At 62.0% G+C, this 17185-nt stretch overlaps 1 protein-coding gene across 2 annotated transcripts in view; it reads left to right on the top strand.

Moving 5' to 3' along the window:
• PLXND1 (plexin D1) overlaps window positions 1-17185 on the top strand; it is a 47514-nt gene that overhangs the window by 8073 nt on the left and 22256 nt on the right. For both annotated transcript variants that reach the window (XM_065933937.1, XM_065933936.1), the window contains exons 2-8: window positions 9053-9229; window positions 11857-11988; window positions 12252-12352; window positions 12447-12576; window positions 13762-13939; window positions 14097-14205; window positions 14640-14742. In XM_065933937.1, the coding sequence (XP_065790009.1) occupies window positions 9053-9229; window positions 11857-11988; window positions 12252-12352; window positions 12447-12576; window positions 13762-13939; window positions 14097-14205; window positions 14640-14742 (930 nt within the window). The remainder of the gene's footprint in view (window positions 1-9052; window positions 9230-11856; window positions 11989-12251; window positions 12353-12446; window positions 12577-13761; window positions 13940-14096; window positions 14206-14639; window positions 14743-17185) is intronic.

Genomic DNA, 17185 nt, shown 5'->3' on the forward strand with positions numbered 1-17185 from the left:
TGGGGCCTGCAGAACTGCTGAGTCCCATGCCCAGCTTGGTCCCAGGCTGGGACCAGGTCCCCTGGGTGCGGGGCTCCTGGGTCATGGGCTCCCATGACCACAGCCGTCTCCACCTTCACCCACCAGAGCCCAGACCTCCTAGGCAACATGCCCTGCCTGTCTCTGCTCCTGCCAGAGGGTGCCCTGGAGTGTGGCGGGGAGGGGGGCTCAGCTCTCTTACCCAGCAGCCCTGCAAAAGAGATGAGTCAGCCCCTACCCCTCCCTCCAGGAGCCCCCAGATGGTCGGGGAGGAGATCAAGACAGGAGGTAGAACACCCAAGCCAGAGCTGCACGCTGGCCAGCCTCGTCTGAGGGAGTCAGGGAGGGCTTCCTGGAGGAGGGGGTATTGCAGCAGAGCCTTTGACGGATAGGGCTGGGGGAGACCTTCCAGGCAGAGGACACGGCCGGGGCAGAGGTCCAGAGATGCAGTAGAACATGGCTTGGGTAACAGGCAGAGATGAAGCTGAGAAGTCTGTGAGGCCTGGGGTGCAGGCCAAGGGTCTGGACGCTGTCCTGTGGGCTGCGGGGAGCCAGCAAGGCCTTGGGGAAAGAGTGAGACACGGGCGGTCTGGCTCTGGAGCAGACCCAGGGCTGCCGGCCCTGCGTCAGTCCTGCCTGGAGCCGGCGGGAGCCCCCACTGGGGCTGGACCAGGTGACTCCCGAGGGCCCCTCCGGCTCTGCCAGCGGCGTGGGGGGTCGCCATGGAAACCAGCTGGCCCGGCGCGTGGGCACAGGCCCGGGAAGTCTCCTGGCGCAGGCCGCGTGGATGTGGATCCCGGCTGCCCCCAGAGCTCGGCCGAGTCCCTTCTCTCCAAAGCCTGTGTTGGGCCACGGCCGAGCCCCGCAGGCCGCCATAAGGGCCCCGGGCCGCCCACACTCTCCGGCAGCCCCGGGTCCCCAGTGCGATGCCAGTGCCCCTGCGATCGGCGGGCCAGCGAGGCTCGCCCCGCCCCGTCCACCATCCGTCACCCTGAAACACAATAAATCACGCGCTGGGGGAGGGAGGAAGCTCGCAGCTCCATTACCAGGCCCCACGAGGCCCCGGTGGGGCGTTAATCACGGAGCGCTTTCTGCTCTGATCGGTAAATAATGGGGGGGCGGGCCGTGGGCAGAGGCCTTGAAGCGGAGGCCAGGCCGCAACGGAACTCAGCCACCTTCGGCGCTTATCTCCACCCCCAAGCCCCTCTCAGAGCCCTCCACCGTCTGTGATGGAGGCGGTGGAGCCTCTGGAGGTGGTCAGCTCCTTGATGGGCCCCAGCTCCCGACTCAGGGCCTTTCCAGCTCCAAGCGGCCAAATTCCCCGCAGCTGTTGGTGGTCCCCAACAGAGCAGGGGGGTGGCGGGACTGTGGGGTTCGGGAGCCAGCCTGCCCAGGTGTGAGGCTCACGTCCGGCTTTCTGGCGGTGTGACCCAGGGCAAGTCACTTGATCTCTCTGTGCCTCAGCTTCCTTTGCTGTAAAGTGGCAGGGGCACGTGAGGTCCTGGTGAGGGTTCCGTGAGGCTCTCCGGACAGAGGTCTCTGCACGCAGGAAACCATCGCTGCTTTTTCCTGCTGCGTTACTGGTGCTACTGCATCGCTATAGTTGTAAAGCTGTCCCTTCCCCACTGAGGGTCGGTCCCTGGGCTGGGATGCTGGCAGCTAGAGAGAAGGGACATGTCTCCATGTCTCCAGCACATGGGACCCGGCCCAGAGATGTTTGCTCAGGGCCCCCCCACCCCGATGCCCTGGGCTGCGGTCACAAGCTGTTGTAAGATGACTCTGGGACCCAGGCCAGCACCCCAGGGGATGGGCAGGAGGGTGTGAGTTCAGCCCCTGGAGGAGGAGGACCCAGCGTCCCCAGGAGAGACAGCTGCTCCCAGCTCCTCCTGGCCCGCGTCCCTTCAGGGGAAGGAGTGGGGAGCCAAACCCATCCCCCCCAGGGCAAGGAGTTGCCCCGCCCCCACTGGCGAACCATCCACTCCCCCTCTAACCCCACAAGCCCCCGCCCCCGCCACCTTGGCCTGAGTCCTGGCTGCCCATCCCGTCCTGGGCTCCTCCGGGACCCGGGGGGAGGGCTGGAAACGCGGCCAGGCCAGGCTGGAATGAGAAACAGCTTCGAGAAGGGGGAGCCGGGTGTCCAGGGGGCCGCATCCAGCTAACAAAACAAGGGCTGCTTGAGTCAGCGGCCGCGCCGGCAGTTCCCAGGCAGGCCCCGGGCGAGAGCGGCGTGGATGGTCCAGCCTCCGATGCTCGACTTCAGGGAGCAGGGGAGCGGCTGCTCCTGGGGGGGGCGGCCCTCCTGTCCTCAGGCGTCCCTGGCCTCTGCCCGGCGGCCTGCAGAACTAATTGGGAACGCCGTAGTCCCCCAGGATTGGGGGCTGCTGTGAGCTGAGCCTCTGTGGCGGGTGCAGGGCCTGTCCCCATTTCACAGATGAGGCTCAGTGAGGGCGGGGCAGCCCACAGGGAGTTGAGAGACTTGGCGCTTCAGGAGCCTCAGTTTCTCTGCCTATTAAATGGGAACACGCCGGGAGCGTGTGTGCGCGGCGTCCTCACACGGCAGGTCGGCAGTGTGGCCCAGCCTCTGACCCCAGCCTGGGGCCGTCCCTTCAGACTGGCAGGTCAGGGGTGCCCGTTGGGGACGGGTGGGCACGTGGTGCTCAGGGCGGCCCGGCTGGCTGATCCGCTTAGCCCTTGGCGCTGGGCGACCCCCCTGCTCCAGAGGTCAGGGGTCAGGGAGACTGAGGCGGGCCCCTCGGAAGCTTGGAAGGGTGCATGCAAGCTGTCGTGCCCACTTCCTGCCTGATTCAGGCCAGGTCGGGATAACTGCACCGTGTGTCTTAAGGGAGCCTCTGCCCCCTCCGTGCCTCAGTTTCCCCAACTTCCCCCCTGGGCTCAGAGCCAGGCCTGCTGACCGACTTGTCCTTTGGCCTGGTTGGCCGTTCTCTCCCGCGCTGCCCCGCACGTCCCCCGCCCCAGGAGGTGAGCATCTTGACTCGCAGTGGGAGGGTGCTGATATTCCCTTTCTTGGCGGCAGGCAGCCTCCTCCTTGGTGTGGGGGCTGTTGCTGGAGCCCCCCCCCGGAGCTGGGTCTGTCCTGCCCCCTCCCAGGACCCGCACACAGCAGCCCAGGTTTTCCCTGCCTCGGTTTACCCTCTGTGGAGGGTCACTCTGTGGGGTCGTGTCCCAGGAGGCCCCGCGGGCTGACATGGTTGGGAGAAGTTTGGGTTTGAGGGGCCCAGTGGTGGCTTCAAACCTGGGGCCGACCTGTGCCCTCGGAGCCCTGGGGGACCCGTCCCCTTCAACCGCAGACCTTCGGAGGAAGCTTGGGAGAGAGCTTACTCACCGGAGCTCTGCGGGAAGCAGCGTGCGCTGAGTGCCCTGTCTCTAGGCCTGCCTTTGAGGCTGTGTGTGTATGTGTGTGTGATGTCCAACTCTCTGCAGCCCTGCGGACTGCAGCCTGCCAAGGTCCTCTGTGCATGGACTTCTCCAGGCCAGAGTACTGGACCCCTACTGCCACCCTGCCGGGCCCTGCCAGCTCCTGCTTGTCCTGTCTTGTCCTCAGGGCACCCTCCCAGCCCTCCTCACCTGTCCACGCTGCGGGAGAAGGAGCCGCCGGGACAGGGGTAGAGGGGAGTCACAGAGGGGCAGGCCGGGCGCAGCAGGGCCTTGGGGGCCTGGGAGCTAAGTTTGGGTTTGTGTTGAGGGCACTTGGGGAGTCCTGAAGGCTGTAGAGCGGTGGGAGGGGCACAGCCTGCTTTGCATTTTTTCATTTGTTTTCTGATGGCCACGCAGCTGGGCACGTGGGATTTTAGTGCCCTGACCAGAGATCGAACTCATGCCGCCTGCAGTGGGACCTCCAAGTCTTAACCACTGGACCACCAGGAAGGTCCCTGCGTTTTTTTGTTTGTTTGTTTGTTTTTTAACTAATTTAGTTATTCATCTGCATCGGGGCTTAGTCACAGCACATGGGCTGTTTCTTGCATCACGCGGGATCTTTTGTTGCGACACACGGACTCTATAGTTGTGGTACTTCGACTCAGTAGATGCAGTGTGTGGGCTTCGCTGCTCTGCAGTATGTGGTATCTTACTTCCCTGACCAGGGATCGAACCTGCGTCCTCTGCATTGCAAGGTGGGTTCTGAACCAGGGGACCACCAGGGACGTCCCATCTTCTCTTTTTTTTTAAACAGCATTTTAGTTTGGAATAACTTTAGGTTTACAGGAGGTTATAAAGACAGTACAGATAGTTCCTGCATGGGCTTCCCAGGTGTTGCTAGTGGTAAAGAACCCACCTGCCAGTGCAGGAGACTAAAAGACATGGGTCCAGCTCCTGGGTCGGGACGAGCCCCTGGAGGAGGGCATGGCAGCCCACTCCAGCGTTCTTGCCTGGAGAATCCCATGGACAGAGGAGCCTGGCGGGCTGCAGCCCATGGGGTCACACAGAGGCGGACACGACTGAAGCGATGACGCACGTTGCACGTAGTGCTTTGCGGCTGTGAAGGCTCCTTCTGGCTGCTGGTCAGAGTTGGGGAGGGTCTCCGTCCAGCCCCCAGCCCCTTGTGATGGCGCAGGCCGCCCTGCCGCCTGCTCTTCACGCCCCAGATTGTGTTCTTTCAGCTCCTCGGCCGAGAAACCTCACCTTCCCGGGGTCAGGGTTCAATAGCAATCAAAAGCCTCGAAGCAGGAACGGGCCCCCCACTTCCCAGACACAGAGGCCCCACAGCCGGTGTCGTCTACACCGGGGGCAGAACCGCTGGGGCTTGTAGTCGGCTGTTGACGCCTCATCCTCGGAGCCGCCTGCCGTGGGACCGGGGTATGCTGGGGTCTGCGGGCAGGAGGCGGGAGGCCTGAGCAGCAGGCTCTGGATGCCGCTGTTCCACTGGCTTCCTGGGGAGAGAAAGTCAACACAATTACAGTTGGTAGTGAAATCAATATGTCAGCTCTCTAATGTGAGAGTGGGCAGAGCTGAGCTTTGGCCCCAGGAGGCAGCCAGCCAGACTGGGAAGGGAGGGAGTGTTCTACTCTCCTGGAAAAGAGCTGAGACCAGCAGCCGCCTGCCACTCATCCCATTTTCGAGAGGGATAAACTGAGGTTCTTAGAGGAACCAGAAGTAGCAGCCAGGTGTCGCCTGGCCCTGAAGACCTGTGTTGCCACACACACCATCGGCATACAGTTGATTCTTGTTTTTCCTTCAATTCACCAGCACCCAGCATGGGCGGTGTTGTTCTCAGTATTTCTGCTTGGCAAAGAAGCAGCTGAATACAGTCATTCACACTTTAGTCAAAATTAGTTTCCTTTCTTTAGTTAAACCCAGAGTCTCCGCCCTAAAGGAGCTCACGGAGAAATCAAAGTGGTGAGCAGCACAGAGGAGGGGAGAGGTTGTTGTGTGTTTTTTTTTTTTGGAGCTGCATCTTGAAGGCGGGCTGAAAGCTTGCTGCGTGGGCACGCCCGGCAAAGGCAGTGGCAAGGGTCAGGACAAGGGGGAGTCCAAGGGGCTCAGAGGTTTGGGAAGGGCGTTGCTCGCTGAAGGAACAGCATTCTGAAGGTTCAGCTGCCCTGGGAGGAAAGCGTGGCCACATTTGAGAAAGGGCAGAGACTAGTGTGGTGGGAGCCAGGGGCGAGGCAGAGAGAGAAGTGAGACTCCAGGCCAGAGCAGCTGGCAGGGGCCAGCTCACCCAGGCCTTGAGTGCCAGCTTGACCCGGGGCGGCCAGGAGCCAGGGAGGGGCTGGCCAGCCCTGTGCTGGGAAGGTGGCCCCCCGTGGGTTGGAGGAGGCTGCCGTGGGCGCCCAGCCCTCCCCCTGCGCCCGGGAATTGGTGTTGTGAAAGACCAAGGCCGAGTGAGACTCAAAGGCGGGCCGGTGCTGCTGGAGGAATTTCAGGCCGTGTCGCAGGGTCAGGGCAAGCGGTATTTTGGACCTTGGAGCCGACTGCCGCCCCTTGGAGACCGAGTTCTGCTGAGGCCACACTCAGGACGGCCAGCCGCCAGCTCCCCGGAGCCCGCTGACCCCCTTTCCCGGGCTGTATCCCCCCAAGAGCAGAGGCCTCTCCCGCCTGCCCGGTGGACGTGTGTGTCCGGCTTCCGTTTTCTAGGCGGTTGAAGCCTTGTGATTTCCCCTGGCAGCTGGGGAGCCAGCTTCCCCCTCGGATCACAGATCACACAGAGCAGCCAATGGGTGACTTCTCCTTTAAACTTTTTTTTTTTTAATTTTATTTTTAGGATAAGAAAAAAAAGTCAGAGGAAAGGCTTTTTAGAGAATTCCTTCGGTGCAGAATTAATGGCTCTGCACTTTGGGGCGGGCAGGCCAGAGTCAGATTCCCAGGCCTCCCTGCCTGGCCCTCTCTGCAAATCACCCTAGTCCAGGCAGTTCCCAGGACCCCCCGCCCTGCCGGCCTGGGGACCCCCACCAAGGAGAACCCGAAAGGTGTCACCCAGGCCTCCCAGGTCCCCCTTCCTGCCCCCCCCCCACCCCTCCCAGAACTCAGGGAGGAAGCTCGTGTCCCCTGGGCCAGGGTTGGCAATGTTAATTTTAGAACAACGTATTATTTAATGACACACGTCACCCATATTCAGGAAAGAGAAGTTTCGCAACCCCTGGGGAAAGCGTCCTCATGGAAGGTCTGGGGCCCAGGTGCCTGTTCTCCTGGCTGCTCGCCGCATCACCTCTTCCCTGCAGCCACGGGATTGCAGGGGGTGGCCCCTGGGGAGGGGAGTGGGCAGCCACCTTCCAGGGCCATCCCCCAACTCAGGCCCCGCGATGAACACAGAGGATGAGTCAGGTAGGGTAGGTCCGAAGCTGGAAGATAAGGAGCGAAGAGTGATAGGACAGTCTGGGTGGCGGTATCCGAGGCAGCAGGGCTGGCACGTGCAAAGGCCCTGGGGCAGGACCCAGCTTGGACCGAGGGGCAGAGACGAGGCCTGCATGGCTGGAGTGGAGGGGGAGGGTAAGGGACGGGCCCCAGCTCCTCAGGCCCCTGGGAGGGGTGTGAGGGCGGTTTAGGATGTGAGGCTTATTCTCAGTACCGCGTCAACCATCAGAGAGGGATGGTTTGAGACCTCTCTGCAGAGGAGGCCTCTGCACCTTTACAGGGCTCACCTGGCCGCTCTGTTCCGGGGGAAAATGTTGAGGTCAGAGTCAGCCCAGAGAGCAGGGGCCAGGAGAGCCTCCTTTATGGTGGCCCTGGGGGTCCAGGTGAGAAAGCTTTTGAGGTAGGCATGATTTACCCCTAAATTCCACTTGGTAACAGTCATGTCCGTGACCGTCACGTCTGAAACAGCGGTAGTGTCAGTTCACACTTGTGGGGCATTTACCGTGGGCCATGCTGCATGCTGGCGCTCCGCACTGAAGTCTTATCCAGGTGCCTGTGAGGGAGGCGCTGGAGATGCACTGATTTTTTTTTTTTTTTTAAGACTTTAAAAAATGTTTGTTTATTTTTGGCTGTGCTGGGTCTTCATTGCTGCGCGTGGGCTTTCTGAAACTCATTGCGGTGCTGGGGCTTTTCGTTGAGGTGGCTTCTCTTGTTGCAGAGCACAGGCTCTAGGCGCAGGCTCAGTAGTTGGGCCACGTGGGCTCTGTTGCTCCGAAGTGTCCGGGATCTTCCCTGTCTAGGGATCAAACCTGTGTCACCTGCACTGGCAGGCAGATTCTCAACCACTGGACTTAACAGGGAAGTTCGAGATGTGCCTACTTCACAGCATGGTAAACCGAGGCTCGGAGGAGTGATGTCACTTGCTCAGGTTGCCCTAACTCTCCTGCAGAAGGCCACCCCGTGGTGGGTTGTGGCCCCCGGGGCCCTCCCCAGCCCCACCCCATCTCTGGGCTCAGGGCTCGGCTGTGTTTATTTTTCCAAGGATGAAGGACCTGGTGTTTATGGTTTGCTTTTGAACACTAGCTGAGATTGTGTACAGAACCCATGTGGGCACATCATTGGTGGTTTCGGCTTGCAGAAAGCACAGATAAGGGAGGAAAACTTCTCTCTGAAGCCGTGCCGTAAAGCCAGTCCTGCTGCCCGCTTCAGTCCTGGTGGCCTGACATCGCAGCCGGTGACCTGGAGTGGGCCACGTCCCCCTCTGAGCCTCAGTTACCCCATCTGTGACATGGGATCTCAGAGCGGGGCCAGGATTCAGCAAACCAATGCACAGGCCTGGTGCAGGGTCAGTTCCCAGTAAACGTGGCCTGTGTTGTATTTGCTCTCGTGACTATTAATGTTCGTGTGCACATTTTACCGGAAAGGCCCGGTGACACCCTGTGTGTCCTCAGCCAAAGTGTCCTTCTTCACCGCCAGTGCAGATCTGCAGTGTGGCCCGGGCTGGGCTGTCTCTGCTGGGTGACACGCGCCATCCACTCTCCTAAACCACCCTTGTGTCCGCGTCCTGGTGGATTTGCACAGTGGCCTTCTCAGAGGCACTTGCTGGAGGTCTGTGTTGTATTTTTGTGCAAATTGCAGAAGCAGCCTTCAAAAGGTCATCCCGCCCCTGTGAGCTGGGGCTGACGTGGATGCCAGGAGTGTCCATTTGGACACACCTGGCCTCAACTTGCCCGTCTGTGACCTGGGCAGATGAAGGGATGTGTGTTGGGGTCTCAGTTTGGGGAGGCCTCAACCTTTTGTCTAGTAGCCTGCTGGCAAGTTGAGGGGTGGGGGTTGCTGGGGTCAGAGCAGGAATTTGGTGGGGAGGGAGAAAAACCCCATGGTTGCTATGGAGACCCAGCCAGACAGGAGGGACACCTCTTGGGTGTCAGCAGGTAAGTCGGGCAGAGGCTGGCCTCCCTGGGCCGTCTTGCCTCCCTCACGTGACCCCTCCTGGCCAGCTCCTATGTACCCGAAACGGACCCCTCTGCTAGGGGCAGCTCCGCGACTGAAGCCAAGGCCGGGGGTCGACCTGGGCTCGGACACGTGGTCCTGCTTGCACCGGGGCCTGAGCCCCGTGCAGAGCAGGAGCAGGACTTTGAAAGCTCGGAGGTTCTGGCCGGCTGTGGGGGACTGGGAGCCACAGAAGGTTCTGGAGCCGCGGTCTGATGCGCTGTCTCTCTTCCAGCTGCAGCCGGAGCAGCTGGACTGTGGGGCCGCCCACCTGCAGCACCCGCTGTCCGTCCTGCAGCCCCTGAAGGCCTCGCCCGTGTTCCGAGCGCCGGGCCTCTCCTCCGTGGCCGTGGCCGGGGTGGGCAACTACACGGTGGTCTTCCTGGGCACGGTCAGTGGGCGGCTGCTGAAGGTACGGCCGGGCCGGGGTGCTTGGCGGGGCGGGGCGGGGGCCCACGGGTTAGAGGGCACCTTCCACTCTGGCCCACACCAGTGAGTTCCCGTCGTGCAGACGAGGGAAGCAGAGCTCAGGGGCCAGATCTGTCTTCAGGCCCCTGGGCTCCGCCAGTTGGCGGTCTCTCTGACCTGGAGCAGTGAGCGTGTTCTCTCCCGGCTTCAGTGTCCCAGCCTTCAAAGGCTGAAAGTTCAGCCTCTCAAGACTCTTGCAGGACTTTGACAGGGGCTGGGGGAGGCCACAGCCTGGCAAGTGGGGGTCTCCCCCCGCTCGTTTCCTCCTCCTTTCCTCCCACCAGCCTCTGAGGATGCCCCCAGCTCCCAACCAAGGTGACTGGTTTCTGCAGGTAATGCTTCCCGCCCCCGAGATGCCGAGAGCTGGGTGAGAGGAGTCCGTCTCCCTACTAAGCGGCCCCAGGGGAGGGTATGGACCGGCCCTCCAGCCACCTCCCACCCCCCGGCCTGTCCAGAGCGTCAGCCGTCTGGCCTGGCTCCGACCTGCACCAGGCCCTGGTCTAATTGATTCAGATCCAGTAATCCAATTCGCTCAGCTTCCCCGGGCAGACGCCGCAGGCTGGTAGTGAGCAGTGGGGGTTGGAGTCCCAGCCCGCCCGGCCCCGGGACCCTAGCCGCTGACATCCCTGGGGGAGATGCCAGGCGTGGGAGCAGGCGCAGGGGGCCTTCTCCACCTTCACAGCTTCCATTGAGGGTCCGCAGACAGTGGGGCTTATGGTTGCGGTTGGAAACTTGCATGTGGCTCCTGGCTCTTGCGCTCCCAGCTGTGGGACCTGGGGCGGTTTCCCCATCTGTCCAGGAGTCTCCCCCCCACCCCCACCCATGAAGCTGCAGTTATTAGGCACCACTGTCTACCCAGCCTCAACAGGCATGTCATGGGCATCCTCATGTTTAATTCTCACGTCCCTTTGAGGGAGGCAGAGCCATGAGCCCCATTTTACAGATGAGGACACTGAGGCCCCAAAAAGCGGGGAAAGTGAAAGTGAAAGTCGCTCAGTCATGTCTGGCTCTTTGCAACCCCATGGACTGTACAGTCCATGGAATTCTCCAGGCCAGAATACTGGAGTGGGTAGCCTTTCCATTCTCCAGGGGATCTTCGCAATCTGGGGATCGAACCTAGGTCTCCCGGATCACAGGAGGATTCTTTACCACCTGGGCCACCAGGGAAACCCACATAGCGGGAACCGCGGTGGAATCCGAGTCCAGTCAGCCCAGAGGCTGCCCCGCCCCTCAGTCCTGACCTCTGCGCCCACCACCCTGCTTCCTGCCAGGCCATCTGCTGCCCACTCTGGCCTCACTTGAGGCTTTGATCACAGCCTCCAGCCCAGGCCCCAGAGCATGCCAGGTGCTCGGTAGACTTTGGAAAGGGTGGAAACATGTCTGCTGGATGCCTGGGGGAAGCAGGGGGCCAAGCTGCCCGGGACGGGCCCTGCCAAGAGGCCACTTGGGATGAGGGATGTCCCAGGGGCTGGGGAGAGAGTAATTGCAGTTTAGGGTGTGGGGGGCGTCAGGGAAGCTGATTTGCTGAAGACATTGGGAGGATAGCTCCCGGCCCAAGGAGGAGAGGAAGGTGTTTGAGGCAGGAGCACAGTACGGAGAAGACATGGGGCTGGATGTTGAGTTGGGCTTAGTGACTAGAGATGAGGCTCGTGGAATAAGATGGGGTGGATGGTCAGGGCCTTGAATGCCAGGACACATTAATGCTGCAAGCAGGAGGCAGTGGTAAAGGCTCTGGAGCCACGGAGGGGGACTGGGTGGCTGGAGGCCCCAGGGAGCCACCTAGACCCCTTGGCCCTGCTCAGAGCTTGGCAAAGCCTGGACAAGGCGACATGGAACGTGAGATCAGCGGAAAAGAGCCATTTGATGAGTCTCTGACCAGCCTTGTCAGGTCTCGGGGGGACGTGCAGAGGGGCCCTCAGCCAGAGAAGCTTCCAGACTAGTCCTGCTCCTTCTCCTGCCTGGACATTGGACCCCAGCCTTGGATCTGGGGTCAGCCTCTTGCCAAGTCCCCTGGCTCCTCTGGGCCTCGGTTTCCTCATCTGTGAGATGGGTGTGTGAGAGGGGAGTGGTGAGACCAGTGGCCCTGCCGCCTCTCCGGGGCCTGGCCCCAGCAGCGCTTGGTGCATCTTCCCTGGCACGCCCCATGGGCCCCGCGGGGCGGGTGGGGTCCTCAGCCCCGATGATAGCTCAGAGAGGGTAAGTGACTCGGACGGCCCGGGCCTGTGCAACTTGTAAATGTCAAGGCCAGAATTCAAACCCAGGTCCCCGCTCCCTGGCTTGATGCCCGCAGCCTCCCAGAGAATGTTTTCTTAACTGTAAAGCCTGGCCCTGTGCATACCAGGGTGGGACGTGATGTTGAGGGCAGTGAGGGGGTTCTTGGTTGGGGGGGAGAGGCTCACAACAGAGGATAAAGTGTGGGGGCCGGACCCACCGCCAGTCCTGGAAGGGCCTGAGGCTGAGACTCCCAAGCTCAGGGCCAGCCCCCCACCCAGAGCCGGTCCCCAGCCTCCCCCTACCTGGGGATGCCCTCCTGGCGCCCCATCCCCTGACAGCCCCCCCCCGCCCCCCCAGATCAACCTGAACGAGAGCATGCAGGTGGTGAGCCGGAAGGTGGTGACGGTGGCCTATGGGGAACCTGTGCACCACGTGATGCAGTTCGACCCCGCGGACCCGGGTTACCTGTATCTGATGACGTCCCACCAGGTATGGCCGGCCGGGCCTCAGCCTGACGAGGCCCCGGGATGCGCTGAGCTCGCCCCCCCACCCCCTTGCCTCTGCTTGAGAGTGGCTGCTCCTGCCGGAGGCGTCGCCCTCTCCCTTCCGGCCTGCCGTGGCCTCTGCAGGGAAGCCTCGTCCCCCGCCCCCCCACCACGCCCTAACAGCCTCAGTTTCCCCAACCTCTCCAGCCCTTGCCCGGCTGCCCCCCGCCCCACCCCGCTGAGCTGGGCCCCCGCCTCTGTCTCCAGATGGCCAGGGTGAAGGTCGCCGCGTGCGCCACGCACACCACCTGCGGGGACTGCGTGGGCGCGGCCGACGCCTACTGCGGCTGGTGCGCCCTGGAGACGCGGTGAGGCTCCTGGGGCACAGGCTGGGCCCGGGAGGCCGCGGGGGTGGGGAACCCCCCCAGCGCCCCGGATCCTGACCTGCGCTGGGCGCCCCAGGTGCACCCTGCAGCAGGACTGCGCCAACTCCAGCCAGCCGCACTTCTGGACCAGTGCCAGCGAGGGTCCCGGCCGCTGCCCCGCCATGACCGTCCTGCCGGCCGAGATCAACGTGCACCAGGAGTACCCGGTGAGGCTGGGGGAGCCAGGACCCCAGCTCCAGGCTCAGGGGTGCGGGCGGAGAGCAAGCCTTCACCTGGCACCCAGACCTGAGAGGTGGAGCCTCCTGGGTGCAGCGCCCCGGGGTCTTGAAGGCAGATGATGAAAACAGTGCCTGGGTGCTCTTACCATCCCCATTATACAGATGGAGAAACTGAGGCACAGAGCCGTAAAGTGACTTGTTCAAGGTTATATAGTGGGGGAGTGCCCAAGCTGGGATTTGAATTAAGTTGCTGCCCCCCACCCAGTCTGTGTCCAGGAGTGCCTAGGCCTGCTGCAGCCTGCTCCCTGCTTACCTGTAGCAGACAGCCTTGGTGCGGGGGATTCCGGGGGCAGGAGCTGAGGGACAGACAGACATGGGTACCCCCCTCCCCAGCCCTGCCCTCAGAGACTTCTCTGGGGCAGACAGCCTCGTCTGTCACATGATGGTTCTGATGACCGACAGGAGCTGGGGCTGCCACGCTCCCCATCGTTACACACCACAGTCCTGCACATACGTCCTCTGGTCAAGCAGGTGGTCCGGGGCTTGGTCCATCCATTCATTCATTTATTCATTCATCAATAACAGTAGGTGTTATTGAGCACCTGCTCTGTGCCACGTGCAGTCCTGGACTTGGGGACACAGCAGTGAACAAGAGAGGCAAACCGCTGGTCCTCGAAGTGTGGACACGCTCTCAGAGAAGTGAGCAGAAACGAGATAAAATGCCAAGATGGTGATAAGTGCTGTGGAGAAGGAAGCAGAGCAGGGCACGGGGTGCAGAGCGAGCAGTATTCACATTTTAGATCAGGCCGGGGTGGGGGGTTCTCACTGCCAGATGCCATCCGGGCAGCAATAGGAAGCCAGCGTGAGCATCTGGGCAGAGGAACCCGCCATTGCAAAGGCCCTGGAGTGGGAACAAGACTCATGATTTGAGAGAGTAAGAGGCTGGCATCCTTTCCAGGGGCCAGATCGTGCAGGGCCTCTGGCTCCTGTAAGGTGCCCAGTTTCACTTTGCAGAGGGGGAAACTGAGGCCCGTGTGGGCTGCATCCCACTGGCCTGGGGTCAAGGCCACTGACCAACCTCTTCTCCCCAGGTTCCAGGGTGTGGGTGGGGTGGTGCGAGGCGCGGCCTTCCCCCCTCCGCCGCACCCCCAGCTGAGGGTCCCTGGCTTCCAGGGTATGATCCTGCAGATCTCGGGGAGCCTGCCCAGCCTCAGCGGCATGGAGATGGCCTGTGACTATGGCCACGGCATCCGCACAGTGGCCCGGGTCCCGGGCCCAGCCTTCGGCCACCAGATCGCCTACTGCAACCTCCTGCCCAAGGATCAGTTCCCGCCCTTCCCGCCCCACCAAGGTAGGCACCTCACAGTCGGGGCCACGGGGACGGCTGGTGGGGGCCCTCAGATGGTGGGCTGTCAGGCATGGGGGGGTCCTGATGGCACAGCCGCTGGTGTCGGCGGGCCCCCCTGCCCCCTTGTCCTTCTCTCCCTGGACGCCCTGCTCTGTTCCAGACCACGTGACCGTCGAGATGTCGGTGAGGGTCTACGGGCAGAACATCGTCAGGGCCAACTTCACCATCTACGACTGTGGCCGGGTTGGGCAGGTGTACCCACACACAGCGTGAGTGGGGTGTGGGGGCTGTTCCGAGTGGGGGCAGGACGCTTTGCTCTCGGGGAAACCTCCGCAAGAACAGTGACGGTGTCCCAGAGGCAGACAGGACCCTTGGCTATTCACCTGACCGCTCATTTGTCCAGCAGACTCTTATCAGCCAGTGTGCCTGGCGTCTGTGAGCACCCAGGCTAGTCGAGGCTGAGAAAAGTGCTTGGATTACGCTTACCTTAGTCTCCCGGAGGCCCTGCTTGCCTATCTCCTCCTTGCATGCCTCCTGCTCTGGGGAGCTCATTACCTTGCAAAACGCCCAGCCCCTCTGGGCAGCTCTGATGTTGAGCAAGACCTCGTTTCACTGTGCTGGGATCTGTGTCCCGGGTCCGCGCTGCCGGGCACGGGGATGGGGAGCCAGGCAGCTGAGGGGAGGCCCCCGCCTTGTGTTTCAGCTGCACCAGCTGCCTGTCGGCGCACTGGCCCTGTTTCTGGTGCGCCCAGCAGCACACCTGCGTCTCCAACCAGTCTCAGTGTGAAGCCTCGCCAAATCCCACGGTAAGCCAGGCCCAGGGTGCCCGCTGCCTCCACTGTTCCTTCTTTCCCCATTTAGCACATTGAGAGCGTTTCCATGTCATTACACCGTCTTCCTTGGCTCCAGCTTTAACAGCCGCCGCGCTGGGCTTATCATCACAGCGCATGTGACCAGTCCTCTGCTGCCGTTCCCTTCTCCAGGGGATCTTCCCGACCCGGGGATTGAACCTGGGTCTCCTGCATTGCAAGTAGATTCTTCACCGTCTGAGCCACCAGGGAAGCCCCTCCAATCCCCTGTTGTTGGACGTGCTGAGCGCGCCTCTTTCTTTTTTGTGTTCTGATACATGCAGGGCATTGCATGGCCTTGACTGTCCCCTGGAGACCAGTTCTTCAACGTGGCATTTTGGGGTGGAAGCCCATACTTTGAGCTCAGCTGACCCCCAGAAAGTCTGAGCCCATTTACACTTTCAACCTTTTAGGACAAGGCCCCTTCCTGCATATCATACTCCTTTCAATTTTACCTTCAACATTTTCAGCAACCCTAGTGGGTCAGGGAGTACCACGCTTGGGCCTTGAATCGAAGCCCCTCTTGTTGGCAGCCCGTGTTCTCCCCGCTTCCCCAACTCAGGGGCTGGGCCAAAAGACCCCAGCCTCCATCTCCCACGAGCACTGCGGGCCCAGGGTCATGGGATTGCTGTGGCTCTCACAGGGTGGAGAAAGCGAGTGACCTCCGGAGCCACAGGTTCCCGGGTCCTCCTGTTCGGCCGGCCTGATGGCGCTCTGCGCTAGGGGATGGCGTGTCGGGGAGGGCGGGGGACGGGCAGAGACACAGGCCGAGGCGCCATGTACCTTGCCACCGGCTGGTTTGGGTGTGTTCGCTTACGGGGCGGCCTTGCGTCTTCACGCAGAGAACCTCTACGGCTGTGCCAGCCTTGTGCCAGGGACGACCAGATGGGACTCCCGAGTCTGGTTAGGGTGGGACGGCTGGACCGGGTAGGTGCCAGGGTCCTATGCCAGCTCATGCCCCATCAGGCCCGCCCGCTGGATCCTCCATCTCGTGTCAGGGCCGTGAGAGGCTCGGGGTGAGGTACCAGGTTCTTGCCTGCAGCTCATCTCTCCAGGAAAGGGGAGTTCCCACCCATTTTCCAGATGGCACAATTGAGGTAGTCAGTGTAACCCCCAAAAGCCCTGGCTCCCAGCAGGGGGAGGTCACTGAGACCCCTCCTGTGTCCCTAGGAAGCAACCCTGGTGCCCGCTGGGAAAGTAGCCAATTAAACATAGTTCTGCCCTCCCCATCATGAACCCAAGAACCTGAGGTTGTTGGGTTGTGTCTGTGTGATCCTGGGCAGGCTGCCACACCTTTCTGTGCCTGACTCCCCGTCTGTGAAAGGGGGCCTGTCTCAGAGGGGGACCCGGAGTGACACCAGCTTCGTACCTTACACACTGTAGTTGGCCCCTCTGCTGGGAGGACTTCTCCGGGAGGGGAACCTTCTGCCTGGTTTTGGCAGACGCGTAGGAGCTCGCCAGCCTGGAGCTGTTTCCAGGCAGCGCCCCCTCCTGTCCCTGCCACCCCCCGCCTCGAGGTCTGTGGGTCAGGGATGCATTGGGCCGCAGAGAGGGCCTGTCTCAGAGGATTACGGTAGTCCAGTGGGAGAAGAGGCCGCCCGCCCGGGCCTGGCCTGCTGCTTAATCCGGAGTTTAATTAAGAGCCAGTCGGTCACGGAGGCCGCAGGGCTCCAGCCAGGCCGGGGAGGGGTCTCTGGGCCGGCGCGAGCCAGGGACTGTGTCTCCTGACTTCCTGTTGCCTCATGGGCCCCAGAGGAAGGAAGTGGGGGGTACAGGATGCTGCGAGGGGGGCTGCAGCTTTTTTTCAAGGAGGGGAGGGGAGTGGAGAAGGCCGCTGTGTCCGCCCCTTCCAGTGTCCTGGAGGAGATGGCTTCCCCAAGGCGGGGTGACTTCAGGCCTTAGAAGCAGCGAGGGTTTGGGCAGGTGCCGGGGTCAGGCTCCCTGGGTGGAGGGAGCCTGAGTGGGCACCTCCATGATGGTGGCTTCATTAGGAGCTGATGGAGAGGGCGGTTTGTTGGAAATGTGTGGGGCGGTTTACAGAAGGAGACAGGGCGATGCAGAAAGGCAGGGAGGGAGCAGGTCAGGCGGGTTCAGCGGGGCCACTCAGTGCTCTGCTGGGTTGGGTCCCCAGCTCTCAACCCTTGCACGTGGAAAGACCGGAAAGACCGTGGGGGCGAGGCCCCGCCCTGGCCGCATGCGCTGAGCTGACATCTGGGCTTCCTGGGGCTCCAGCCTCGCTGTACCCCCAGCTCCTGCTCTCCGGCCTCTCGGCTCTGCCCAGAGACGGGTCATCAGCCGTGGTTTCCCGAGCCTGGAGGCTCAACTCTGGCCAAGGGAGAGAAGCCACTCAGCCTGTCTCTGAGGCTTGGATGGTTCGGCTTGGGATGGGACAAGGAGGCCC

Source organism: Muntiacus reevesi, chromosome 4, assembly GCF_963930625.1.
Source record: "Muntiacus reevesi chromosome 4, mMunRee1.1, whole genome shotgun sequence".
Classification (NCBI taxonomy): Eukaryota; Metazoa; Chordata; class Mammalia; order Artiodactyla; family Cervidae; genus Muntiacus; species Muntiacus reevesi.